The sequence below is a fragment of the Diadema antillarum genome, unplaced genomic scaffold, assembly GCF_040938485.1.
Source record: "Diadema antillarum isolate AM-2024a unplaced genomic scaffold, OU_Dant_1.0 scf00000098, whole genome shotgun sequence".
Classification (NCBI taxonomy): domain Eukaryota; kingdom Metazoa; phylum Echinodermata; class Echinoidea; order Diadematoida; family Diadematidae; genus Diadema; species Diadema antillarum.
In genome coordinates, this window is record NW_027270987.1 from 290226 (window position 1) to 317299 (window position 27074).

Consider the following 27074-nt stretch of genomic DNA (forward strand, 5'->3'; position numbering starts at 1 on the left):
ACGTAAAAGATCCCGCTTCATTCATTCATCGCCAAGAGCAGGGTGTCTAACCCGGTGAAGTGGTCCCACCCCACATCAAACTGGACCCTATGGAAAACCAGCTTAGTGTAGCTGAATATGGGCTATCCAGCCATCTTCACAGATGGAAATGAACAACAACAACAACAACAACAACAACTGTATGATACTGGTAAAGGACACATGTCAATGTCGAAGGTCATGTTAGGTCAATGACATTTTTGCATTGGAAACTCATCCAGTTATGTATCTTGTCTTCAGCGGTACAATTTACTACTGAGTCCTTTTCACACCTGTTACATACATTGCTGTAGATTTTGGTTTCATTCACCCATTTTACGTTCAAGTTTGCATTCCACATTGTCCCAAGTGGGCAAGACACAATCTAGCAATTGTTTTGTTTTGTGTGGTCATGTGATTTTTGAAGGAACGTAGAGTGACCTGGAATGTCAAAATAATCCCATGTTAAGAACAATGTACAGTCTGAAGTATTATAGTGTTAAAAAAAAGAAAGAAAGAAAAACCTCACAATAAGATGCTGCCATGAGATTCTACCTGAACTTTTCACAACTTGTCGATGATGTGTATGTCATTCTTGTAATGTTTGTTTTTTCGTGATCGGGGGATGAATTCTCTGTCCACATTGTAGGAGGGTACCTGTGGAAGTAAAACATGTGTCGATTGCATCAGTGCCAAGGTACAAATGTAGCCCCCAAACCGCACTGTATATTAAGCATCAATGTAGTGAGATGGTACTGAGCCAGCGTATGTAACGATAAAGCATGTATTTTTACCAAGTGCAATGCATTTTTTCATTCTTCTTTAGCCTTTAACTGTAAAAGAGTGCTGTTTCTCCTTGTGCAATGTCGGCTTCACCAAATTTTTATGTATTATATCACTTTTTTAACTCCTTTTGGAATGACATGTTAGTCTATAAGTATTCATTTACAGAGGTTATAAGTCCGTAAAGGGGGCACCACCTTGGTATAAATGCACTCAAGTCGCACCATTGCAAATTAATGTTACAAACTGGTCCTGTAAAAATACAACTCTTTGTCATAATCTGAAAATGTCAGAAACCAATTCAGCAATCGTTGGTAATGGTGATAATATTGAAGATTTTTCTTTTTTCTGCATTTTTCTGCATTTTAATGAAGCATTCAATCATTTAATGCTGTAATATTATTAGCACTCTAGGAGTCAGATTTGTTGTGCTTAGGAGGATGATGATGGTGATAAAATGTTCATCTGGTCTGACGTCTTCTTGCAGTGTTGACATGGTAAAACGACTTGCGTGTTGATATATTGCATTTTCATTTTCTTTTTCATTTTCCATTTCTAGTACTACGACACATTCTTGAGTGTAAAGGAATACTCATTGAATTTCAGCAGTAGATGACCATCCACCATACAAATTTAGAGCAACTACTATTGAGTTAAACTGAATTTCCCAGTCAGTTTCCGTGTAGCCAATTACATTTCTTCCATGATATCATCATGTTGAAGCTTCATGTTTGTACGACCGACGTTATTGTGAATGCATGGGACTAGGTTAATGTGCAGAGTGTTTGTAATAATAAGGTAGATTGACAACAACCTTGTGTATTTCTATTTTTCTGAAGGAACCTTATATGCAAGTGAGTATTTTCTTGGGGGGGGGGGGTTCGGACAATCTTCTAAATATCTTAGTTCACAAACTCACAGAGGACTGACCAATTCAGTTCTCGACCTCTCGAGAAGTAAAGAATTTTTTTTTTAAAGTTGGAATATGGCTTCCATATTATGTTATGATATTCATACAGAAAGCACTTCATTATTCTAATGAATTATAATGTTATAGAATGGCTGATTAGCACAAATAGATCAATTAAGTCATCATTTCCCCTCATGGATTGAGTCTCCGTCAGCCAATAACCATTCATTACTGAAGCACTTCTATGGCATTCAATCTCAACAATGTTGTTGAAAGACATCAGTGTTGTCTGACTATATTTTGGATTTTTTTTTTTCCTTGTTCAACAACGATGGCAATAGTGCCACTCAATGTGGACTAGCACGAAGTGCATTTTGTGATCAGATTATTGTGCAATTCATTTAAAAGAAAGAAGAAGAAATACTGCCTTATTTAAAAGAGAAAAAATGAATTCTCCAGCGGTCAGAGATGTCATTTCGTATGCCACCTAAAGAATTTTGTTTCAGTGGTATATTTCATCATTCATGACACCATATGTATTATGCTAGTGTATTATTTTGCTTTCTTGCTTTTCTTAAAACTCATTGAAGTACACTGTTGTAAGCTATGACTAGTCATGTGTTTATCTGCCAAAATCTGCTATGTGCATCTATTAGCTGTACAAATTAGTGACTTTTATTTAAAGAAAGATCTATTTATTTCTATTCTATTTCATTTCTGTTTTGATTGTGAATTAGTTGCCACTCCAAACACAAAATTATATGTGCATGAAATGTGTATAACAGGTATTGTAAATGCTGCCTGAAGGCACATAGGCAGAGTAAATGTGGATTGGTTTGTGTCTAATTATATCAACACTTGTATCTTTCAGGTTCTTTGAGAGGAGAGAGAAAAGATGCAATAAACTATGTAAATCAAGAATTGTTTTTGTACAAATGTGTATATTGGCTCTAATTTATCTATTTTTTAACATAATGGAATCAGTTTCGAGACATTTAGAAGCATCAATACTCAACTTGAAGAAGAGAAGAAGGGTGTGTGGTAACACCTTATGTACACGTATATGTAGTCCCGAGTGGACTGTTGGTTAGCCTTTCAAGGACTGTGTACTTACACATGGTGTTACTGCAGACCCTTCTTCCTTATTTACATCACCATGTAAACTTTCAAGCAACACAATACTCGGCTTTTAATCTTTTAGTAACTGATTTGTTGAAAATGTGATTTCAAACACTAGTAATTGGCCCATATTCATGAAGGTGGTTTAAATCTAAACCATGGGTTATACAAATTTCTCCTGTGTAAATGCAATTGACAGATTGCATACACCAACAGACGTCCAGGAGCAAACGCACGTTAAAGGGACTGTACAGTACTGGTTGAGGTGGGGATTCATGTTTTGAACATTCTGAAGTGAGATAATGAGAAACCTCTTATGAAATATGAAAGAGCATGTAATTTTAAGAAGGATTCAATGTTTATTTGATGAAAATTGGTTTTCAAATGGCTGATATCAAAAAAAGGTGATAATAATAAAAGGCGACAGGCCACAACTTTACAAGGATCTCTTTGTTTCACCTTGTTTTTAGATATCTCAGCCATTTCAAAACCTATTTTAATCAAATACACTTTTGATACCCCTTAGAATTGCATGCTCTTTGACATCTCATAGAGTGGTTTCTGAATATCTCACAAAACGTTGAAAGCTAAATCCTCACCTCGACCAGAACTGTACACACCCTTTAACATGCGCAAGTCAAAAGTACACGAATTTCACGCTTATTTTAGTCCACGGTCTAAATTCAAACCATCTTTGTGAATTTTGGCCTTTGTGTTTGACTGTCTCTCAGTTCTCAGGTGAGTAGTGATTAAGCAAATGCTTGTTCTAGAGAGCTGGATATTCTGCAGTATTGAATACATCTTGATCATATCACATCGCTATACTGTAAAAGTGGAAATTTTCGCGGTGTTCAAATTTTCGCGCATTTCGCGCAACCAGAAACTAGCGCGAAAATAAAGGCACGCGAATATTTTTGCTTGCCATATGTGCCTGTGCGTGATGTCTTGATTCCGCGGAATTAAAAACACGCGAAACTCTTCCGACCCGGCCAAGCGCGAAAAATTAGTCACACGAAAATATCCACTTTTACAGTATCCACTCCCAATGACACACAAATGTGCATGCACAACACCATCACCCAAGAGCACAAAACACTTTCACACTACAGACAGACATAAACACCCACAGACATACCATTTAGGATTAAATCTTGGGGTCTCTTGGAGTCAAAAATTAATCTTTAAATATTTGAGACCTGATGAACAAGGCAAAATTGTTTAACCACAGGCAGCAGCTTCTGTTGCGCCTAAAAAGCCATGGACAGGTAGTTGGTCTAGCAGTAAGGTCACGAGCTTTGTGCAAACCAAAGAGATTTTTCTCCTCCCCACCACTAGAGGGCGGACACTACAATGGAGTCAGTGATTTCATGGGGGCCGCCATTGTACCACTTAGTAATGGCGGGCTTTGCGTACTTAGTATACATTTCTACAGCGCGTATTACGGGAACTTCTGAACTTTTACGCGAGTACGCACTTGATTTTGGCTGCTCCTCGGTTGCTCGTTTGCTAGCGTGTTAGCAGGAGGGGTGAGCCAACCACCTCGTTGTCATCCAATGCTCCCCTTGCGCTCATAAAACAATGGTACAGGGCGTATGAAGACCCCGCACTCTAGCAGTCACTGGGGAAAATCTCTTTGGTGCAAACACTCAAGACACATACAGAGACACAAATCATGCACATTTTACGTCGGTCATTACAAACTACATACAGACGTATGCCAACATGAACTTAAAAGTTTGTACAAACGCAGCAAAGATGTGACACTGCACATACTGTACTGAAACATGCTCCAGTTTTCTCATTTTTATTTCATAAATGTTTCATACAATTACGCTTCTGTATAATATTTACACAATATGCACATGCTATATCCTGATCCACCAATTACGCTCTGAGTTAAAGCACATGAGTGCATTAATTTGGTTGACAAGACACTTTCTGACACAAGTGTTAAACATTATTCAACCATGCCCTTTCGCTTTTTGTTCCCTAAGAAATGCTTTTTCCACACAAGAAAAGTCTCTTTTCTTGGAAGAAAACTCTTTTTTAAAACAGCAGATAAGAGGTAAATCCTGCAACATTCTTAAAGTTAAATTTTGCTCCTGCTTAAGATTCATCAAGTGACTACAGAGATATGGACTCGTATTCACATCAAATTTCACCCTTGCAGCAAGCTGAGTACATCAACAATACAAACTAAATGCTTCATCTGCACAAAAATAGGCCTTGAAAACTCTAAATTTGCTTGCCTTTTATTCTCCCTGAATTTTACGTGAAATATAAGATGATGATGATGATGATGAAGCCCCAAAAATCTATATTCTCAGGTGTAAACAATTAATTTAACTTGAATACAAATAAATACATGACATCACAGTCTGTTTTACTCTTTACAACAAGGAACAGTCGCCTCACTTGGCTTGTCCTCCATTGCAGAAGACGAGTTGGTAATGACCCGACTGAAAAGTTTCATCCTGTGCGACAAGTCTGCATGCTTTTTCCATCCACCTTGCTTGTACTCAAACGCACAAGTTGCACCACGCTCAAGCAGAAATAATCACGCAAGCTTTGGACACGGCGTGTTCATTAACATCTCAGGATGTATCACAGAGCAACACTGAATTCTGGGTGTAGCGTTCACTGGCCATTCAATGGTGATCCATGACACAGTATATTACTATATAGGCAACTCAATACATTCAGGCGGGGCGTGAGTTTGTGCAACTTCTATCGACTTGTCTTGTTGAACTGTTGGAAGTAGGCCGCCGTCGGGGGGTTGGTGTAGACTTCTTTGTCGAGGAATTCATTGCTGTGAAATCAAGGGAAGACAAATGGAAAAAATTGAAGATTTATGTAATCGTATGCTTCACACATAAACAGAGAATGAGTGTCATCAAAACAAACCAACAATATCTAGGGAATGTTGATTGTTTTTATTCACATGGATCACTATCTATTACAAATGTGAGCGTTTATTGGTTCCGTTGTTTTTATTCAGATGGACCACTATCTATTACTAATGTGAGAGTTTACTAGTTCCCCCAGGAAAGAGTAGATTAAAGCTTTGGACACTGACATCTTTGGTCCATCTTAAGAAAATTTTGGCAGTTTTGCCTTCTCAATGAGCGCAGTTCCAATCTGATTAAAGCAGAAGGCAAGAAAAATGCATGCATGCATGAAGTTTTATCACAACATTAAAATCTCTGTGAGGTATGCACATATTCCAAAAAATATCACAACCTAGATTCAACGGTGAAATGATGACCAACTGGAAGTAGCGCCATCTGGCTTTTGAGTTGTCGTCACACTGTAGTGTAGCTCTAGTATCATGCTAATGATGTCAAGATGATGTGCTAAGAAAAAACTTGAGTACTAGTGTCCCCAACTTACTGTGCCTTCTGCTCCTCTGAAAGCCTGGAGTTGGCCGCCGCCTGCTGCCGCTCCAACTGCTTGCGCAGCCTCTCTTGCTCCCGGTCCATCAGGATGCCGGCCCGTGCGTCTGCCAGCCTCTGGTCGTTCCACTCCTGCTCGCGCTGCGCCTCGTCCTCCTTGATGCGATGCTTCTCCTGCCGCTGCAGCTCCTGGGTGCGTCGGATGTCGGCCACCTGCTCGGGGGACATGCCCTTCCAGCGGTCGGTGATGACGCGGTGGGGGCCGAAGGCGCTGCTGGCCACGTCCGGGTTCTCCGTCAGCATGTCGCTGTTGATCTGGTTGGCGAGCTCAGTGAAGTTGTCGTCGAGATCTTGTTCGCTTCTCAGGCGGTTCTTTTCTGCTTGCTCATCAGCCTGATGAATTTGAGAGCGCACACACAAAAAGGTTCTAATTTAGAGATAAGTAACCTGATAAGTCAATCACTTACATGACAGTCGTCTTACCAACCCTGAGTATACCAGGTCACCATCCTTCATCCCGCTGCTTCAATGGCTATACATACACACGTGTACAAATATGTCAATAGAAGTCACAGTTCACATATACTTCAAAATTGCAAATATTTAGGGTATTGCTTGATTTGCATACAACTAGAAATTTATTCAACAACAGGGCAAACACAAAAATTTCCTTTGGCCACAATGCTGTTTCAATACTGGTTAAATCAGAATGCTCTATCAAACATCTGTACATGAGAACATAGGATCTATCCAGCATGTACTTAATAGACCATCACAAGCCTTGAGCTATTACTCGCATTCACTCACCAGTGATTTGTTGTAGTCCCTCGTGGCCTCATTGATGGCCCTCCTGCAGGCCTCCTCTGCTGCTTGCAGCTCGCAGGCCCTCTGGTCCATCTCCCGCCGGTGGAGGTCGTAGAGGCTGTCGGCCTCCTCCTGCCTCTTCTTGTTCAGCGCCTTCTCCTTGGCCTGCTTCATCGTCCACTCCCGCATCTGCTCCTCCATCAGTTTCTTCCGCTCCTTGCCACCGAGGTCCTCCCCGTCGAACTTCTGGATGCTGGACGGGCCGCATCGCGGGTCATCGTCCGACACCCGGGCGGGCTTGTCCTTCTTCTTGGCCTCGGGGTCATAGAGGTCCCACTCCCGGCGGCCCTCGGGCTGCTGGTGCAGGTCCCGGAACTCGTTCAGGGCTGTGTTGAGGTTGCGCATGTCCTGCTCTTGCCTCCTCTGGAGCAGCTCGGCAATCTTGTCATTGCGGATCATATCAGCGGCTGCACAAGCATTGGCAAAGATGGTAAACAAGGTTGGTATGGCTCTTGCTTTTTAGTAAAATTTGGATACCTGCGTCATTTGATAATACTGTAAAGTTAGGTGTTTTATATAATGTGATAACTCAACTGATTATTCTTTCCACAAAAAGTTACAAACATTGTATGAGACACACAACCTTATTTTACATATCGTCGCTAGGGCGACAAGACCGCGTATCTACAAAATGTCAAATGTTCAGGAGAGCCAAAGAACATGGCGGCCAAAGCACTATACCGAATGGGACAGCTGTTCCTTTGACGTGCCATGGTGGCTTCATTTTTGGGGTAAGACAGCTAGGGTTTGGACAGGACATCACTTAACCGATTATTTGACCATAAATGCAAAAAAGTCATTTTCACAAAAATTGCAGATACAGTGTACAAGGTCTTGTCACCCCAGCGACGATATACATTTTGACAAACTGCGAAATTAATCAAACACAAATTATTTCTTTCGTGCACAATTGATCTTTCTTTTTTCAAGGTTACTGTACATGCATGTTCCATTACTTTCTACAGTCTCATCAGGACATATGATAACTCTAATACATTTACTCAATATTCAAATCCAAATTTGAAGAGTACCAGCAAAGAGAAACAATTACAAGTCAGGGAAGCTGTAAGTAATATAACCACTGAAACATGGAAATCGGCAAAGGACTCAAATGTGATCTCTTGTGTACATCTTTAGCTCCAATATTCAGTACACTTCTAGTTTACAGTTGGGTAATTCCCTCACCAAATGACTCATGTCTCTCCTTCTCTCTCTGCTCCTGTAGATCCCTGTCATGAACTTGTTCTTTGAGTGACTGGACATCAACCTGTGATGGGAAATTTTTAAAATGAGACAAATTGAGGTTAGCATGGGGGAAATATCTGCATACATGTACATGTAAGTACCTGCCAGATGTTTGACAAATTGTGGGTCCCAAAAATCTACAGTGTACATTTTGTGCAAGTGCATCACACTACCAGACATTTTTTGCATTTTTTTTCCACATGATCTAGAACTTGAAAATGCTAGTACATGTGAATTAATATCATTGTACCTACACTGTACTATCTTTCTAATAAATATTGTGATATTGTAACAAACAGTGTATAAGAATCAGACTTTTCTTCTGGTTTTTATTTAGATATACAAAACTTGTGTGCAGGGTTTACCTCCAGTCCAAAACTTGGCTGAATAATCAATTGAGCATCATCAAGCTTTCTTCAGTTAAATCAGTGAATCAATTAGTATTTGATTTCACCACTGATTGACATCATTTTCTCAACAGACTAAACTGGTATTGCAGAAAATAAACACAAAATTTGGCAAATGTGAGCAACAAATGAATTGCTGAATGAAAATCTATTTTAGCATATTGTGTACTCTTAAAATAAATTGGCAAATTTAGACCCGAATGTAGACATTTTCCATCCAAGATTCCCAAAGTTTATTCCATATGCCATGATCTGTAACTAAAACTAAAGGAAGATTGACTAACCAGAAATTCAAGTTCATACAGTAAAAATAGATCTACTCATTCATTCATTCATTATGATCACAAAGAAATTAAAATGAAAGGGAGAACATGAAAGAGCTGACACCCTTAGTACATTTGTACATGCACTTTTAAGACTCCCACTCCCAGTCCTCCAACATTTAAGTTACAAATATGGATTCATGAATTCACAACACAACTTACACATTTATGATGATTATCTATTTAAAATGTTAGTGTTAGATAGACCGCATCTATGGTACGTAGGTGTCCAAAATATGGATTCATGAATTCACAACACAACTTACACATTTATGATGATTATCTATTTAAAATGTTAGTGTTAGATAGACCGCATCTATGGTACGTAGGTGTCCAACACATCAACACTGCACATTGAAACCGACACCCCTCTATATACATGTAGAATCTCTAGCATTGCGCGTGCAAAACAAACATTCCCGCATAAGACTACTTGCAGTGGTACTGCATTCTTCACTGGGGATTTGAAGATGTCCAAATATTATTGTAAAACTCAACGATAAACAAGATCAACAGCAAGACAATGATACCATAGATTAGGAAAAGCATTAGAGTCTACATGCATTTCACACATGTTGTAAAGACAAGGTAGGGTGCGGTTTCAAAATTACGGTGCAACAGAGTGCGTCAAAATAATAAACACCCCACACGTTCAAAGCAGTTATCCTGGACTCAAGAGTGTGTTCCGGTACCGCAAATCCCATAGATTCTATTTGATTAATGTGCGCTTGTAAATTCAAGAGGCCACCATTTCTTTACATGTGCTCAGTAAAATTTCAAGGAAATTGTGAGACAATTTATTAAATTAAAAGTTTCTATTTTGAAAGAAAAACGTCAAATCTGACAAAGGTTGGGGGGGGGGGGTGTCGATGTACTGGACACCCAACCATCCATCCATGGACTTATGGTCATGATAGTAAATTTAGCTCTATTGTACACGACACTGACTGTGTTTAATATAATGATAAGATAGAACGTCTAGTAATTCTAATCAGTTACATTGTCATTCTGTTCGCCATACATAACTGGCAGTCGACAGTCCCACCATTTGATGGTCCTTATCACGTCTAATAATAAGTTCCAAAAAACAAAGCAGTTTCTGGCAAAGAATTAGACCCTCTAGTTTGACTACTCTCTAGTTAAATTTAACATCGACATCATTCATAGAACGGTTACTAGAACCCCCCATGCAACTTACGCCAATCGTGCGGACTTTTGCGTTGAAAATCCTGCTCTGCCTTTCCAACTCCAGATTCCGTCGGCGCTCGATGGCAGCCTGTTCCTTCAAATCGATGGGAAGATCAAGTTTATACATTTTGTGATTTTATTCTGTTCCAAGTCACGTTTCTTTTAGGTTGATATATCAATGTTGCGCGACGACTTGCTGTACGAAAATTGTTCTTGCTGGGAAACCGGCGAGTATTTACCTCGCCTTTCGTTCGCTCGGTGATCTCCGTATCTATTATTGTGTGTTATCCGTACCGCGGGGCACCGTACTTAGATCTACGAGTTGTCATGTGTGTGTCGTGTGAGCCCATTGTGCAAAGCTGTTGTCAAGGTACAAGGCACGTAAACAAATGCGTTCAGCTTGCTCCGGATGATGGTATGAAAAACGGTGCAGCATTGGATATCGCTAGTTGCTCTGCCTTCTGTCGACCAATGAACAAGAGTCTTTCATTCCGCGGATACGTGACGTAGGGTAATGAGATTTTAACCTTCCATTTCAGCATCGTAGATGGCGTCGCAGTGTAAATCATTCTCAATCAAAGAGAATTAAGTCATTTTATGGAGGTTTTTCTTTTTGTCATTTATGTAGGCCTATACTCTCATTAACGATTTTTTTTTCTTTCAGGCAAGTCAAGTATCTTTCAATACGCTAAGAAGAAGAACATTTGGAGTTTTCTTTTTCCGTCGTATACTTGAATAATTCATTGAAAACTTCTCAGCCCGAGAGCGGAGAAAGCGCCAAAAGTTAGCAAATTAATTCATAACTTATGAACGCATCATAATAATGATTTTCCTAAACTTCACTTATCACTATGATTCTAGCGTTCACCGAATTCACACTATGCAATTGATATAAATTAATCTTTACAGATAGCTTTAAAAAAATGGAGGGGAGAAGAGAGGGTCGTAGGAAGAAGAGGGGGAGAAGAGGAGAATTAAAGGTAAAAGCCATAACTTGAACAAAAATATGATGAAGAAGAGTAGATAAAGTTGATTTTGTTTTTTATTCTCTTCCCTGATCAGTTCGCCGTAATTGCAGAATTATCTATTTTAAAAAAATCATCACAGGGAATGAGAATAGTTTAAAGAAAATGACAATAGAAACAACAACTGAGAAACAATAATCACAAACAAAAACAAATGAGCTTTAAAAGTATGATGCACCTTGCCCATCATTAAGATGTTGATGTCTTATGTTAAAGAAATTGAACAACCATGCAGTATACGTTCTTTCCACCGAAATTGAAATATTCAGAGGCATTTGATTTTGTTTTCAATTTAATTCACTTCATTTTAAAGTTTATTTCATTTTTACTCCTGAAATACCTGAGAGAATTCACAAAGTCAATTCCGCGATCCAACGCAGCAAATGAAACACAATACCTGTCATAAATAATAAAAGGAAAGCTTGGCGCAAAATTGAAATCAATGCACGTCGCGTTTTTATACCACTCTTGGAGTTGGGAAGTAGGCCTATTATCCACACTGTGCATCGTTTACGGACGACTTTTAATTTTGCTTTCATGCTGATGGCTTGCGTCAAATTACTGGGAAAGTTACAAAATGAGTCCTTTCAAGACGTCTCAGTTATGTAACTCCGTCACGTTGTGCTGGAAACATTGAATATCTAATTACCATGTTTCATGTCGAGCTCCCCATCAGTGATTGATGGAGAGTTTGGGCGGGCTACGCGAAAGTTAAATTAACACGACCAGAAGCCGTAAAATCATTTTCAAAGTGAAAATATGGCATTCATATACGCGAAAATGCATGCATTTTCATCAAATACAGGATATATTCACTTATAGAGGAAATAGTGTTTATTGCCATAACAGATTGCAATATACACGTATAGCCTACATATCATAACGGGCATCTTACCGTCATAATATACCTAGCGTGAACAACTTTGTCTTTAGTCTTGACCAGTCCCTAAACGATTATGATAGTACAAGCTTTTAAACGTGACATAAATGTACTGTATCAAAAGTTACGTAGAATGGACTACTTCAAAGGTCATCTTTGTTATTTTTTTTTTCATAAGTACTAATTTGTAGGCCCTATCCTGATCCTGTCTTGCTGGATGCGTCTGGTGCGGATCGGGTGCGAAATTGTATCACTGTCAATTCACCAACAGAGGGAGGCCTTCAATGTAAACATGAGCGTACATACTGAAAGTACTGTTAGCTTTCTCTCCACTCGCTGCACACGTACGAACGGACCGATTATTCCCGCCGAGCCGCGAGTACTGAGACTGGTCCGCCGTCGTGAAGGCGATGTATACCGCTGGTTGCCGTTACAGCTACTGGTATGCCGGTGGGTAAGCTGCAGGAAATAAGCGACAGTGAAGTGCGGTAGAGTACACATCACCCGCGTGCCAAAATCTTTCTCTTATCGGGTTCACCTTTGTCCAGTGAAATCATTAAACGGTCTCACGAGGCGGTGTGAGGAGAGATTGTCGTACTGGATACTTTGCCATGAATTTACTTCCTGGAAAATCTCTGTACTTCAAAGTTGTAGGTAGGATATAGAACTGCATTTAATCGCGATCCGTTTCCTGTCAGTGTCCGCAGCCTTCGGCGTGAAGGTACTCTCACTAGCCCGAGAACTGCGGCTACCACTGCTGCCTGCAGCTGCAGCTTCCCGCTGCGCTGTAAACCGCCGACACTCCTCATATCATATCCTACGACGGAGGAAGCCTGATCGCGATCGTAAGGTGGCTTCTGGCAGTGAAAATAGAAGCGCAGTGGTGGAGCTCCCATTATAAAAAGGTGAACATCTGTTAGATCAACAATCTGTTTTCACATTTAGACGTGCTCATGTTTTTGATTACCGTTTTCCAATGTTTTGTTTTTGTTTTTGTGGTCTGTTGGTTTTTGTGTCATCAGCTTTAACTTGTAAGTTGTAAATTTACTGGTACTTGTAAATTGTGAAATTCAGTGCTTGGTGCAAAGGTCAAGATATCTTCCATGACAGTAATTGCCTTCTAAAGAAAGCTTTACTTGTGAGGTTAAAGAAATAAGTTATGAGTTTCTCTTGGTTTGTTTGGTTGTTTTGTTTTGTTTTGTTTTGTTTTTTTTCACCCGACAAGAAATCTTGGTCTATTGCAGTGATTGAGGTTAAAACAGCTTACCACAAGGCACAATGATCACGTGGGAGATTTTATGTAACTATCGAAAAGGGAAACAAAAAGCTGTTTTGTTGCTGTTGTTGTCATCATTGTGTTTTTTTTTTCATACTAACTAGAAACTTTCTAAACTCTTTCAAATGCTAGGGATTACAATTGTAGCTCGCTTTAACTGCACCAGCGACCCCAAAACGTAGTTACAGGCTTACAGCGCCCTGCGCCGGGATTAAGCTCACTTTGAACTTTGGTGTAACTATCGTGTGCATAAGACCTTCATATGCACAATTGTCCAACATTGTTCAAGCATTCCTCGAAGCGATGTTCAAATTTTGGCTCTCTTCTTCCTCTGTCCTCTGTAGGTGTTCAATTCCTTTGCGTGTAGTCTGTAGACAACGTTATCACAACCCAAGAACTGGACTTGATGCAGTAGGGGAAAGTTCTGCATTTGCTGTCAGGGCACACCCACAAGTCATAGCGCTGGTGTCATTCAAGCTGCTAGCTGCAAAGTTCCAGGATAATGTGACCACGCACAGTCATGATGCACCATTGTGCGGGTCGTCTCCTGCGCCGACATGCCCGCAACATCCTCCTCTTCGTCGCCATGGTCACCGTCATCTCCCTCTGCCTGTCTTGCGCTGGCTCGCCGTGGAAACTGGACGTGAGGAGAAAAGCGGTGGTTGTCGTGGGGACAAACCCGTTGAAATATGGTGGCGATTGGGGAGGGGATGTTGACGGGAGGTTGACAGATGAAGACAGGAAGGGAGTAAAGGAGGAGGATGAGAAAGCGTCGGGAGCTTACAGGAACATCCTGGAAGGGGTTGACTACAATGCCATGGATGCGGTTAGGAGCAATGATGAAGAAGGGAAGGCGATCGGAGCGCATCAGGATGCTGCAGAAGAAAATGATAGTGGAGCAAGGAAAGATGACTTACAGAGAAGTCAATTGTACAATCACCTCAAAGAGGTAATTCAGTTCATTATTACATTTGTTAGAGTCTCCTGTCTATAATGGATCCCCATAGCTTCAAATCAGATAAATCTGTAATTGACCCACCAATCAGTACAATTTATTAATTTTCATAATATCAATTAGATAATTAGAGTCTACTTATGAAATATTCAAGAGCATAGAATTATAAGAAGAATTCAAAGTGTATTTGACAAAAATCGGTTTGGGAATGACTGAAATATCCAAGAGCAAATTTAAAAAAAAAGTGATCCTAATAAAAGGCAGGTCCCACTTTTTATCAGGATTGCTTTGTTTTGGATATCTCGGCCATTTCAAAGCCAATTTTCATTAAATAAACTTTGAATTTCTCTTGGAATATTGCCTATATACTCCTTTATATTTCATAAAAGGTTTCTCATTATCTCACAAATAATTACCCACTCCCCCTCATCTTAACCAAAACTATCATCCCCTTAATGGTATAAGCAGGCTGAAGACTGTATACAGGCACTGCAGAATAAATGGCAGTGTCTTCTAGTAAAATTATGCACAGTACATTGTATATCAAATGTTTACTCGGCTAGAACCCCCTGAATCAGCACAAACTTGTCAGCCAAGAATCTCTCAGCCAGCTTGGATGTGTTTGACATTCATAAGTGGTAGAAAGACACAGGTCCCAAACATCAGACCTGGAAGTCCCCTGAAATCCAGTAAAGCTCATTCCCTCAACCACTCCACCCCACCCACCCCACCCCCAATTTTTATGAGTCATCGCCAGGGGGTGTAGAGCACTGGTCCTAAATGCATCCCATGTTGACAGAATCCTCCCCTGGCACCCATTTTCCCTCCCTTTCTCTCTCTTTTTAGTAAGTCCCGACAACTTTCACCCCACACTGATGGTCCCGCTCCATCATCCCAACACAATGATGCCTCTGTCTAGCAATCTAGCTCATCTTCAAGCACACTGGAGAAAGGGTCGCCATTCAGGCCCCACTCTTTCCTGCAAATCCAAACAAATACTTTCCACCACTCATTTTTCTGCTGTAGTATAAGCAAAGAAATTCCAATACAACAAGAAAATGCTTGGTGACCTGAAAGTTTTCCATAAGGCTCTTGTGAATGTTTAAAGGCATGTTGTCCTGTTTGGGGGAGGGGGATGAATCTGAAGCACTTTGTAAATTGTGCCTCCATGATGAAATACATAATTTAGCAAAGTAGTTTTCCAAAGTTATTTTTAGTCTGGTGTACCTGTAGAGTCTTGTGAAGTATTTGTAGCACTGGTGGCATTACATTTTTGAGGGAAAACAAAACTGAAACTGGCTGTATGCTATTCTTTCAAATATCATTTGGTCAGAACCGTATCAGCAAATTTTAATATACCGTACAAATTATTACAGACTTTCTGAAGATCTTGCTGGTCAAGATGAAAGACTGCTGCCATGTGCTGACTATGTGTGAGATTATTATGTACACAGTATTTGTAATAATTTATGTCAATACATACAACCTGTATTTAGGCCCTATAATTTGTAGCTTACTCAATGATGAATGGTAGTGCTACATCCCAAACTGATGGTTTTATCTAAAATCAAACTTTCTTGAAATTCCTCTTCTAACCTTCAGTCTTGATTGTGATTTTTTTTTTACATATCTGCAATAACGAAACACCCAACAACATTTTAAAGTGTCTTTGTAAATATTTGTATTAACTTTCTTGCACCTTTATCAGGATATTGTGAGAAATGAAATCAGATATTTAGCAACTGGTCTGTCAAAGTCTGATCAGGGGTGACAAACAAAAAATGATGCTACCAAGTCTGTCAAATCATACACTCAAGAACAAAGTACACCTGTATCTGATTGTGTCTACGAAGTATATAGGTACCTCCTCATGCTTGTAAATTCATGTGTATGCAGTACTTATGCCTTGTTGACCTGATACACAAAATGACCACAAATGCCAAATATTTGATGCTTAGTTTTCTATGCATGAATTGATTTGATTTACTACTGTCTGTTGAGACTGTATGTGAACATAATACCCTCAATATATCCGGACTTGCTCAGGCAGGAATTTTTTAAAAGACAATTTGTACTTACACAGATTCATGTTCAAATCATGTAAAAAAAAGAAAGAAAAATATCTGGCGACTTTACAGTCGAGAATCACTGCATTTGTTAACATCCACCAGAATATCTCAGATATAAAGGTATTACAAAAAGACATAAATCGGTAGCACAATGGGTAAGACTTGCATTTACACTGTATTTGCTCATGAACAAGAAGTTGAATGAATATGAGACAAATGAATGGAGTCATATTCCTTGCGTATCATATTTCTCAAATAACCTGCGATGGTATTTGAACAACTATGCTCGACAAAGGTGGGGGGGGGGGGGTTGAGTAATAGCATGAATATAATTGGGAAGTTTATACGAATTTGACCCCTTAGTACAAGAGGGTCAAAGTCCCGATGAATCAATTTTTTTTATGCGTCTAATGCTCCGATTTAGAATGGTATTATTTTAAGTTCATCAGTCCACAGATATATCTGTCTGACATGCTTTTAGCACTGAGTTTCCAGATGGCTTGCTCAGAAGAAAGACAATTCCTTGTTTCGCATCTCAAAATGCCTCAGGGGATCCTGTACTTGTAAACATCCTGTATCAAACACCCCATTTTTTTTCTTTTGAATTTTATGCTGTTTAACAAATATTCTTGACTTCATATTTTAGGCAGGCTGTGCATCCTCGCACCTGAGAATGAAAAGTTGGGGCTGTTTTTGTCAGTGTTTTCCACCTTTTACAGGCACATACCATATGCTCTGTTCTGAGATTCTTAATTAGGTTAAATAACGTGTGTGATCGCGGGGGGGGGGGGGGGGGGGGTGAGAGTGTGTTGCTTTGACTGTTTATTAGATCAATAAGTATAAGGTACATTTGTGAGCATGAACAAGATGCAACATAAATGTACTTTTTCTCCATGTATGTGCTTTGAAGTGATGCATTTTGACTGTCCCAAGTACTTCGTTTGATGTGTAAAGATCAAATGAACCCATGCACTGTGTATCATAGTTTTGAGTTTTTGCAGAGTTTATCTGCAAGTTGTTATGGACTTAACGCTGCATCAATTAGCTTAAAGAGAATTCCCCTCTGTGCTTCAAGTTCCTGACAAGTTGGTAAGATTTTTTATCTTTTATCCAACAGCTGGAAGATGCTTCTCTGAAGAGATTCCAGGATGCAGCCAAGGTTGCCGTGGTGAGGGGAGAGGAGGACCTCATCCGGCGAGACCTCCCACTCTACCAGCAGGCCTTGGAGGGGCTCGGCTTCCGGATGAGGGTGGAGAAGATGGAGGAGGAGGAGGATGAAGAGGGGGTCGAGGAAGCTGAAGCAGTCGGTAAGAGCAGAAGCTTTTAATCAGTGGTAGCAGACATCGCGTGATGATGCCAATAAGTGCTAATCTGTTGACGAAGGTTGCTTGGGTGATTGTGATCGCCATGTTATTCTCATCTCCTTTTTGAATTTTGCATTTCTGCTTGTCCATTCAGAGTGATTATTTTCATTTGAGGAATTTAGACTGTACTGATATGTTGAATTCTATATCTCTACATACTGTAGGCTGCATTGCATCCAACAATTGGATGGTTTGATGGTTATATCACAAGTTCACCTGCAAAAAAAACAAAAACACCCTGAACATATTAACTAGAAAAATACAAGCAGATTCACAATGTAAGTGTTACTCTTGTCTTGTATTGATTTTTTCTCTCTCTTTTTTTTTTTTTTTTTTGGGGGGGGGGGGGGGGGAGGGGGTGGTTCTGTCGTTTCTTTAAAGGTAGGGAATCCCATTTGCACGCCTTAAATGAAGAGTTGTATAAATACAGTGGTATGTTGAAGAGAATATCATTTTAGAAACTCCCATAAAGTATTGAAAGTGGAAGGTAACATTTAGTACATTTTTTTTTGACGGTTAGATTTTGAATTGAATTGTTTTCGGGGCTCACCGTAAATTCCAGTACATTACTAGGCTACCTTCGCAGACCCATGTACTGCATGTGTGTCCATCACATTTTGTGAAGAAAGTTTGTCAACACTTACAAACATTTCTATATACATTCTTACCACACACTCTATATGTTATTACATCAATTCTAGTACTTTTAGATTTGTGTTTATAGATCACAAATACAGAAGAATGCAACAAAAAGGCTTAAGTGTGGCTGACACACAGAACTACTGAGTAGTTGAGTTTTGTGCATTATTCAAATTTTAGATAACGGTTGACTTCCAAATTTCTAAGCAGTGGCCTAAGCAAGTCCCCTGAGGTTCATATTTAATGTTTTGCTGCATTTTGGGAGGTCTGTAAAAGGTATCCCCTACCTTTAAGGTCAAGGACATTTACACCGAATTACTTATTTTAAGTTCAGCAATGTTGAAGTCTTGTCTTCCATCACTTCTTTTTGCTGTTAGTACTGAACTAAGTTGTCACAGTACACATGGCAACCAATCATTTGGATTTTCATGCTCAGAAGAGATGATTTAAATCATGTTAGATGTTGGAAATCAGGAAAAAAAAAGATCAAGTAAGATTGAGTAAGACTAGAAATGTATGGGAACAGAAATGATCAACTTTTAATGACAAATCCTTCACATGGTTTCCAGGGAGGAACATCAAAATAGCCATCATTGGGGCTTGGTCATGCATCAATCAGTAACTATGCATAGCATGCTTATTTGTTTAGACTATTAGCAAAGACAATTATTTTGTAATAAGAATTAACAGGATCAACATCTCTTTACATCAGTGTCAGCAACTTTATTAAACAAAAAAAAAATGTGTTCTTTTCAACATAAACTGAACCTTCAAACTCCATTCTTGCTAGCTTCCCCACCCCATTCCAGTTGAGTCACAAAGTTATGGGGGAAAAAAATCATCAAGTGGCTGTGCGAGTGGAATGCTGAGATTTCTGCTGTTGGGCAGTTGCTGTCAGAATCAGATTTCTTTCAACGTTAAAAGTTATGTGGTCATTTTTAAGATATTCAATATTTTGGACAGAGTTCACTGGAAAATTCCCAAGGTGACATTTACGAGGTTTGGGTCGAATTTCAGAAGATATTCGTGCTATAGTATCCAAAACAAGAGTAATTTGACAGCTACGATTTATCATACCGATCAGAAAGTGGATTGGATACAGTAGATTCAAAATCTTGAGAAATAGACCCAACTTCCAATGCAGTGAAGGTGAGCAATTGTTTGAGGAGGGGAGGGGGATTGCTTCTGTTTTATGGGGTTGAGGGTTTATTTCATTTGTCTATTTCAAACCTAATTTATCAGCGTTTTTACATTGTAGATGGATGGATGGATGGATGGATTGAGAGGTGGATTGATAGATGGATGGATGAGTGATTGGATGGATGAGTGAGTGGATATAGAGACAACAAGAGAAAAGAGAAGAGAGAGAGCATGAGAGAAGAGGAAAAATGATTGATAGTAATAGAAAGAACAAGAGCAAGGATAGAAAGGAAGGAGAGAAAAAGAATTGGATGGATGAATTTAGAAAGGTAGAGAGATGTGAGGAGAAGAAGGAACTCCCAATAAATAGAAAGAGGTGTGCATGGATCAAATGGATGTATAGAAAAAGAAGAAGAAAGAAGAGGGGAGGAAAGAATGATAACAAGAGAAAACAGTCAACCTGGATTCAGTAGGCGTGTCATCATCAGACCGAAATTCGTACTAAAGGGCTGTTTTGCAGTTTAGGAAGTAGCCGATATTACGAATGTGTGTCTTCATCAGGTCAAAGACAGCTCATTTGGGAAATTAGCCCGAAATGAAATATACGTACTTTGCATCATTACTCGGCTCTCACACGGTTCGAATGATGGCACAAGAAAATTTCAGGCCGATAAAGATGCAATCTTATAGCACACTAATTCACAAATTAGCACGCTATATCACAAACTAGACCAAGATTTGGAGGGAAATTTCCCTAATCAAATAGTGCTACCCAGTATTTGCGTCTTCATTGTACAAAATAGCAGGGGCTAATTTCATAAGCACATGATAGCAAGCTACTGTAAAACGAGGAATGTTTGCGTGCACTTGTAGTTTCACAAATTTCGCGAGTGCCAAGATTCGCGAAGTTAAAATGCACGCGAAATTTCTTGTTTACACTATACGCATTGAACGCCAGTGGCAGTTAGCAAAAATTTCATGCCACGATAAAGGCAGTCGGCTCCAATTAGCGAAAATTTCGTGCTGCGAATATATCATGTTTTACAGTATTTTGAGACTGTAAGGTCTCGTGAAGACAGGCCTATACAGGGGTTGAAAATCAGAGATTTACGTGTTGGCCACTGCAACACTCCATGGAGTTTTTGTGATCATGAGTCTGTCATCACCACTGTTAACTATTGACCTAGGAGTTTTTAGTGGTACTCTGAAGAAGTGGTTTTGAAAGGGTCATATGGGCCAAGGTCATGCACTTCTTCAGGAAGGTCACCTGACTCCAAATGTTTGGGTCCCCAAAGCTTTCAGCAAGAGTGGTTTTGCTCTATGACACTTTTGTCCTATGTTTGCTTCTACATTTATGATATGATGGATGTTTTCCTTCTTTGGCTGTTACTCCCTTTGTACATCTTTTAACCAGTTATAGTATTAATCTTGTTTCTATAGTAAATTGATTAGTATACAGTTATTAGTCTATGCTGGTGTTTTCTTCCATACAATGTACCATGTTGAAATATGGTTTTTATCATGCAATACATTTCTCCTTGATCCCAAACTGCTTGTGACTTTTTCTCTGTCACATTTGCATCGCTTTCACCAATCGCGGCACAAATAGTGAAAGTTTGTGAACATTTGGGATGGTTGAACTGTGAATCTCGGCAGATGTACATGTATTTGCCGCATGCCTAGCCTGCATAGCAGATGATTCTCGAGCAAAGCTTACCAAGAGCAAGAACCCAGTGAATGGATCATACCTGAAAAGTGATACGAGGCGGTCCCCTCAAAGGAGTTTTGTTGTTGGTGCAGATGGATTGGGAAATGAAGAGATGACTCTTTGCAACCGGCAGAGAAAGAGGGGGGTTTTAAGCCTCCCTCGTTGTAGAGTGAAACCTGCGTGCTCCATTGTGAAACTTTTTCATGTGTTGGCAAGTTGTTCGTGATTGAAATGAGTATTGGCTTTGGGAACCATGTTCACTATCCCTAAACATGTGACACAATGACTTTGAGAATTCATCATCAAGTGCAAACACCAGTCTTTCTGTCAACCAAATTACTTTAGTACATGTTGCTGTAGTCACTTGGGTGGTATTGTAAAAAGGTGCCCATTCATATACTGTACACTTGAACCAATTACCAACACAGAACTTTCAAAAGTTCAAGCCTTGCTCTTGTTTGCGAAGATTAAAGGTGAACCAAGGCTTGGGTAGTATGATGGAGAGAGATGGTGAGAAACTTGCACCTGAGGGGCATTTCATGAAGCGTTTTATCTGACAAACTTGTCAGACAAATTTGCTCTCAGCCAATCAGATGCAAGGATTTCAGTAGCTTATAACAGTTTGCCAAAAAAAATATCTGACAAAACGCTTCATGAAATGCCCCATTGAAGGTTACCTTGCTGTCATGCTTCAGCAAGTATTCAATGTAGCACTGTTACCTGTTTAAATTTTTTTCACAGTTTACATGTGGGTAATAGTACCATTCGTCCATTTCACATGAAAATGGACATTCTGAAGTGGTATCCATTCTGAACTTATAGAAGACTTAGTGCTCATGCCTTGTGTACACAACTTGCAGTTCTTAGCCTTTATACTTTGTAGTTTTGAAAGGGAACGTTGATGCGGAGTGAAACTCATGCTGTCGTGCTTCAACAAGTATCCAAATTCCAATTTACTACTGACACCTATTCACATTTCTTCTGGGTGCATTTGGGTAACAGTTCCATTCATCCATTTCACTTGAAAATGGACATTCTGAATTGGTATCCATTCTGAACTCATACATTTGTAGTTCTAAGATGTATTGATTATGCCTTGTATGTCACACAGCTTGTGGAAGGCTTTATACTTGGTAGTTTTGAAAGGGAATGTTGATGCGGAGTTGATAAAGTACGTTTACAAGATGGATACATCGTGGCCCACACGAAATGCTCTTTTAAAGGGATCTCTGGTCTTTATCAGTGGAGGGGAGGGGGATAGCAGCTGATAGTCGACCAATTAAAGTTCCAGCCATCAGTGCAAGCAGCTGTTTCAGCCAGAAGGCCCATGTTCTCAGGTTGACAGATGACATTAACACGTCCTGGCTTTTTGATTAGCCTGGCAACGACTTAAGGAGCATTTACTCTGCTTAGAACTGAAATGGAAAAACTCAGAGTTTTTTTATGTACTATTCACACTACCAGAACAACCACAAACTTCCAATTTTTTTTCCGGAAAAAGCACACGCATGGAAAAAAAAAAAATCATTTTTTTTTTGTAAGTACAGCACACTGAAGTGCATATGCGCAACTTGCAGCTGTCTTTGACTGGATGTCACTAATTTTATGTGATTCTTACATCGAGATCAGTGGTGTAGGTAGGTGGACAGGAAACCCTCCTCATCCAGGGTGGATATCATGTGACTAAAAACCAGGGAAAAAGCTGGCAAGTCATGATTTTCTAAGCTGATAGCTTCAAGAAATGGTCAAGTGCTTTCAAAACTGAAGTAGGAGAGCTGCTTACAGCTAGTTTGCAGGCACAAACCCTTGTTGGTCGTAAAGGAGTCTGCGCCAAGACTACTATATGCACCACTTCGGCACTGCCCCATAGACCCTGTGTTGTAGCTTCTCCCAACAAGGGAGAGGCTGCAGTGTAGTGGTGCGTGTATTAGTCTTGGCGCATGCAGACTCCAATACGACCAACAAGGGTTTGTGCCTGCAAACTAGCTTACAGCTGTAACACTGCATGTTGCATTTACTGAAAGCAGTACTGATTTTAGAGTATAGGCCTATCTGTTCTCAGGTCTGTGATTTCTCGAGATGTAAACAAACTTTCTTTGCATGATTTGAAAATAATCTAGATGTACATTCTTATAGCTTTCAAACTTGCTCCAGCCCCCTTCTCTGTTCCTCCTCTCTCTCTCCCCCTCTCTCTTTCTGTCCGCCTGTCTCTCTTTCTCTCTTTCTCTCCCTCTCTCTCTCTCTCTCTCTCTCTCTCTCTCTCCCCTTTCCTCTCCTCCATGCATCCTCCTGTAGTGGCTACCATCTGTAAGATAGCTTATCAAGGGATGCGGGGAAATTCCAACTTTTGTGTAGGATGAGTGCAGATGCATTACTGAAGCAGTTTGAGGCCTCCATCTTCGCAGTTGGTTCTTTTCACTATGTTTACAGCATGTTCACACTCCCAGCTAGAACCCGTAAAGAGCTATTAAGGATTTGTTGAAGCTGAACATAGTTCAAAATTCATCTTCCACCTTTTGGAATTAAACTGTAGCTTGCAATATATCGAAAGAGTCTACCAAGAAACTTCTCTGGCTGATGTGATTTGCCAGGATGATGAGCTGTTTTGGAGTATTTTTGGGATGAGATGTATTCAATAATTTAGATCGTGGCACACAGCTTTTATTCCTGAAGCACCCTCACCATTCAACAGAAGGTTGGGAGAACATTACGAGTATGTGATGATCGAATCTTGCCGTAGCAGTAGTATTGAGTGGCATGCAGCCGAGCAGGCCACTGCATGCGATTCACACTTGTGCGATGGATACTGCTATCGCCTGAGAAATTGTTTCTGATGTAATTGAATGTAAAACATCCCCTAGCAAACACAACCTTGGGGTGCTCCTGTAGAAATGGGGACTGTTCTTATGATTTGAGCATACTTCGGGTTGACTGCTAGCCTTTGCAAAGGACCCTTTCATTATAATGATTACAAGAGACGTGAGCAGAGGGTCTCCATGCTAGACTGAGACAAGTCACCATCCAGAGGACCTTCAGAGACCAATCTGAATTTCTAAATTCATTATTAGTGAGGGCCATTGAAAAAGGCTATTTAACTTGAAGTATGTTCTGTTACATCACTGGCGTAATAACCTGTGGAATTATTTCTCACATTCAAAATATTGTGTACAACATTTCTTCCCTACGTGCCCATATACCATACCATTCATAACAAGATAGACCTACAACGTATATGCCTTGTTACATGCAAAACCCATGACTCACAAGTTTGGCAAATTTAGATGAACATCCATTTCTGTTTTCAGAAGGAAGTATTTTATTTCAGCAGAATTTTTTGGCTTTGTCAGTCAAGAACGATGTATCATGTAATGCAGAAGTATGACCCCGTTTACAGTGCGGGGCCGGGCTCGGCCGCGGCTCGGCCGCGGCCGAGCCCGGCCTCAATTGCGCGGCCGAGCCTCGCAATTTTGTCCGTTTACACTGCTGGGCTCGGCCGCGCTTTTGATTCAAACCTTTCAATATTTTGTCGTAGTGGCGCTCTGCTTGTAAACAAATGCAATTTAGTATTGTCTGGTTTTCAGACCCTTTGCCAAATGAATTCCGTGGCGACGAAGTCGCCGTTCGGGCAAAGGCCTTTGCTGAAGGAAAGGATCCTTTGCAGGACAAAACCACCTTAAACTATACTAGTTTTCGACGTTGAGGGGGTTAATATCCTAAATAGCGAAAGATACAGGCAGAGGGTTTGGAAGCCAAACTAAAATTGGCCGCGCAATTGGCCGCGCATTTGGCCCAGTTTGCGTTTACACCAAGAAAAGGCCGGGCTCGGCCGCGGCCGAGCCGCGGCCGAGACCACCTCCAGAGCGAGGCCAAATGCGAGGCCGATTTTGGCCTCGCATTTGGCCTTTTGCGCGTTTACACTGAAGCGGGGCTTGGCACGGCCGTGGCCGAGCCTCGCACTGTAAACGGGGTCTATGTGATGACTGCATGTAGCAAAATGCCATAGGATGCACGAAGTCCTGCATAAGATTGTTATTATTATGCATGCCACATAGGCTTATGACTATTGTGACATTGATTACTGTATCAGCTTTTGGATGGATGCCTACACTGTACTTACCAGTCAGTCTGCAAATTCTCAGTAAACTCACTCATTTAGTGTTAGCTTTTGTTTTAGGCTCATCTTTTTTAAAATCATGTTGTACTGGCTACATTTAAATGCATTTCTTGAACAAATAACAAAGCAGGTCAATCAGTTTATCTGAAAATAAAGTGAAGAAACGTCTTTGTAGTTCTCACTTGTTCAAGTTCAAAGTTCAAATTTATTTTCATATTTCCATTTCTCAATGATGACATTACAAAATTATTGACAACAAAACAAGAATACAAAATATATACAATCATGTCTTTTGATTGTAGAAGAAAATAAAAAGAAAATATACTTGACACAAATGTACAAGGTCATATCGTGTGAAAATGTCACTAGTTAAGTATAAGAAATATGATGGGGCCTACATAAAAGCTTTAAAGCTTGTAAAACTGTAGGTTCCCGAGTTCATAGGCATATAATTTTACACGGAGAACGGATATGTTTGTTTTGACAAACTAAAATTACACGAGTACAAAAAATCAATGAGTAATAAACTAATGAACCACATATAGATATCGCACAAACCAGACTGCATACAAATCTCGCAGTGTTTGAATAACAAAAATGCTATATTATTGAAAGATGTATCGGTACCATGAAATAACTTGAATGACTTGGTGCTGCGGACAAGGACAAAAGACTGGGAGCATAAAAGGGTTGCTAAAAGCTTGGTAGTGTGTATCCACTAAGTAATAACTGTTTTAATTTGCGTTTGAAGGTGAATAAAGATAAGGAAGAAGTGATATCTAGAGGGAGATCATTCCAATATCTGGGTCCAGTAAATATAATTGTTTTCTTTGCAAAAATAGTGCGAGTACGGGGAAGGTGATAGGCGTCACTCTGGCGAGTGGGATAACAGTGGATAGAACGATTCCTTTTGAACATGTGGATAAAAACAGATGGTAATTCATTAGTTGTTAGTTTATACATGAAAATTCCGAGATTGTAATAAAATAGGTCTGGAATTTTCAGAATTCTGTTTTGATGGAAAAAACAATTGGTATGGGCAAAATATCCGGCGTGGTTTATGATTCTTATTGCACGCTTTTGAATACGGAGAAGGGAATCTAGTAATGAGTGAATTGCATTTCCCCATGCCAAAATTCCATAATTAAAGTGTGGAGATATTAAACAAGAATATATACTCTGCAAAATATGAACAGGAAAGAAATGTTTGAGCTTATTCAAAATTCCAATATTTCTAGACAAAATTTTACTTACAAAATTAACATGAGTTTTCCAGGATAATTCTTGGTCAATCCAAAGCCCTAAAAACTTTGTGTTATTAACCTGCTTTAAACATAAATCATTTATTTTGATATCATATGGAACAACATTCAAAGAATTACTGAATACCATATAATGAGTTTTTTCTATGTTCAAGGATAATTTGTTCGCATAAATCCAGGATTGCACAGACCTGAGCTCAGTATTCATCATATTTATTAATGCATTAGGGTCTCGATGTGAAAAAAACAAGCTTGTGTCATCGGCGAAACAAATAAATGACAAAATTTGCGATGATTTTGGAAGATCGTTTATGTATAAGATAAATAAAAGTGGGCCCAAGAGGGAGCCCTGCGGGACTCCACATGAAATCGGCTTTAATTGCGAATTATGGC

The 27074-nt window shown here is 39.8% G+C and overlaps 2 protein-coding genes across 2 annotated transcripts in view; one reads left to right on the forward strand and one right to left on the reverse strand.

The window, feature by feature from the left end:
• Nucleotides 1–5239: 5239 nt before the first annotated feature.
• LOC139718616 (RIB43A-like with coiled-coils protein 2) lies at nt 5240–10493 on the reverse strand. The gene is made up of 5 exons (XM_071630075.1): nt 10260–10493; nt 8272–8353; nt 7030–7493; nt 6221–6615; nt 5240–5639 (listed from the first exon to the last, which is right to left on the reverse strand). The coding sequence occupies exons 1-5, from the start codon at nt 10374–10376 to the stop codon at nt 5558–5560; spliced, it is 1140 nt and encodes a 379-aa protein (XP_071486176.1). The 5' UTR covers nt 10377–10493; the 3' UTR covers nt 5240–5557.
• Nucleotides 10494–13826: 3333 nt separating this feature from the next.
• The window catches only part of LOC139718647 (cadherin-like and PC-esterase domain-containing protein 1), a 71223-nt gene continuing 57975 nt past the window's right edge, over nt 13827–27074 (forward strand). The window contains exons 1-2 of the mRNA XM_071630106.1: nt 13827–14379; nt 17572–17761. Of these exons, the coding sequence (XP_071486207.1) occupies nt 13951–14379; nt 17572–17761 (619 nt within the window). The 5' untranslated portion in view covers nt 13827–13950. The remainder of the gene's footprint in view (nt 14380–17571; nt 17762–27074) is intronic.

What these genes read in the sequence shown, in the direction of transcription:
- LOC139718616 (XM_071630075.1), bottom strand. Translation starts at nt 10,376, where the DNA reads ATGTATAAACTTGATCTTCCCATCGATTTGAAGGAACAGGCTGCCATC. An exon ending in CAAAAGTCCGCACGATTGGC is followed by an intron (nt 8,354 to 10,259) that starts GTAAGTTGCATG and finishes TTCCCATCACAG; the next exon opens with GTTGATGTCCAGTCACTCAA. An exon ending in TCAGAGGAGCAGAAGGCACA is followed by an intron (nt 5,640 to 6,220) that starts GTAAGTTGGGGA and finishes TTGATTTCACAG; the next exon opens with CAATGAATTCCTCGACAAAG.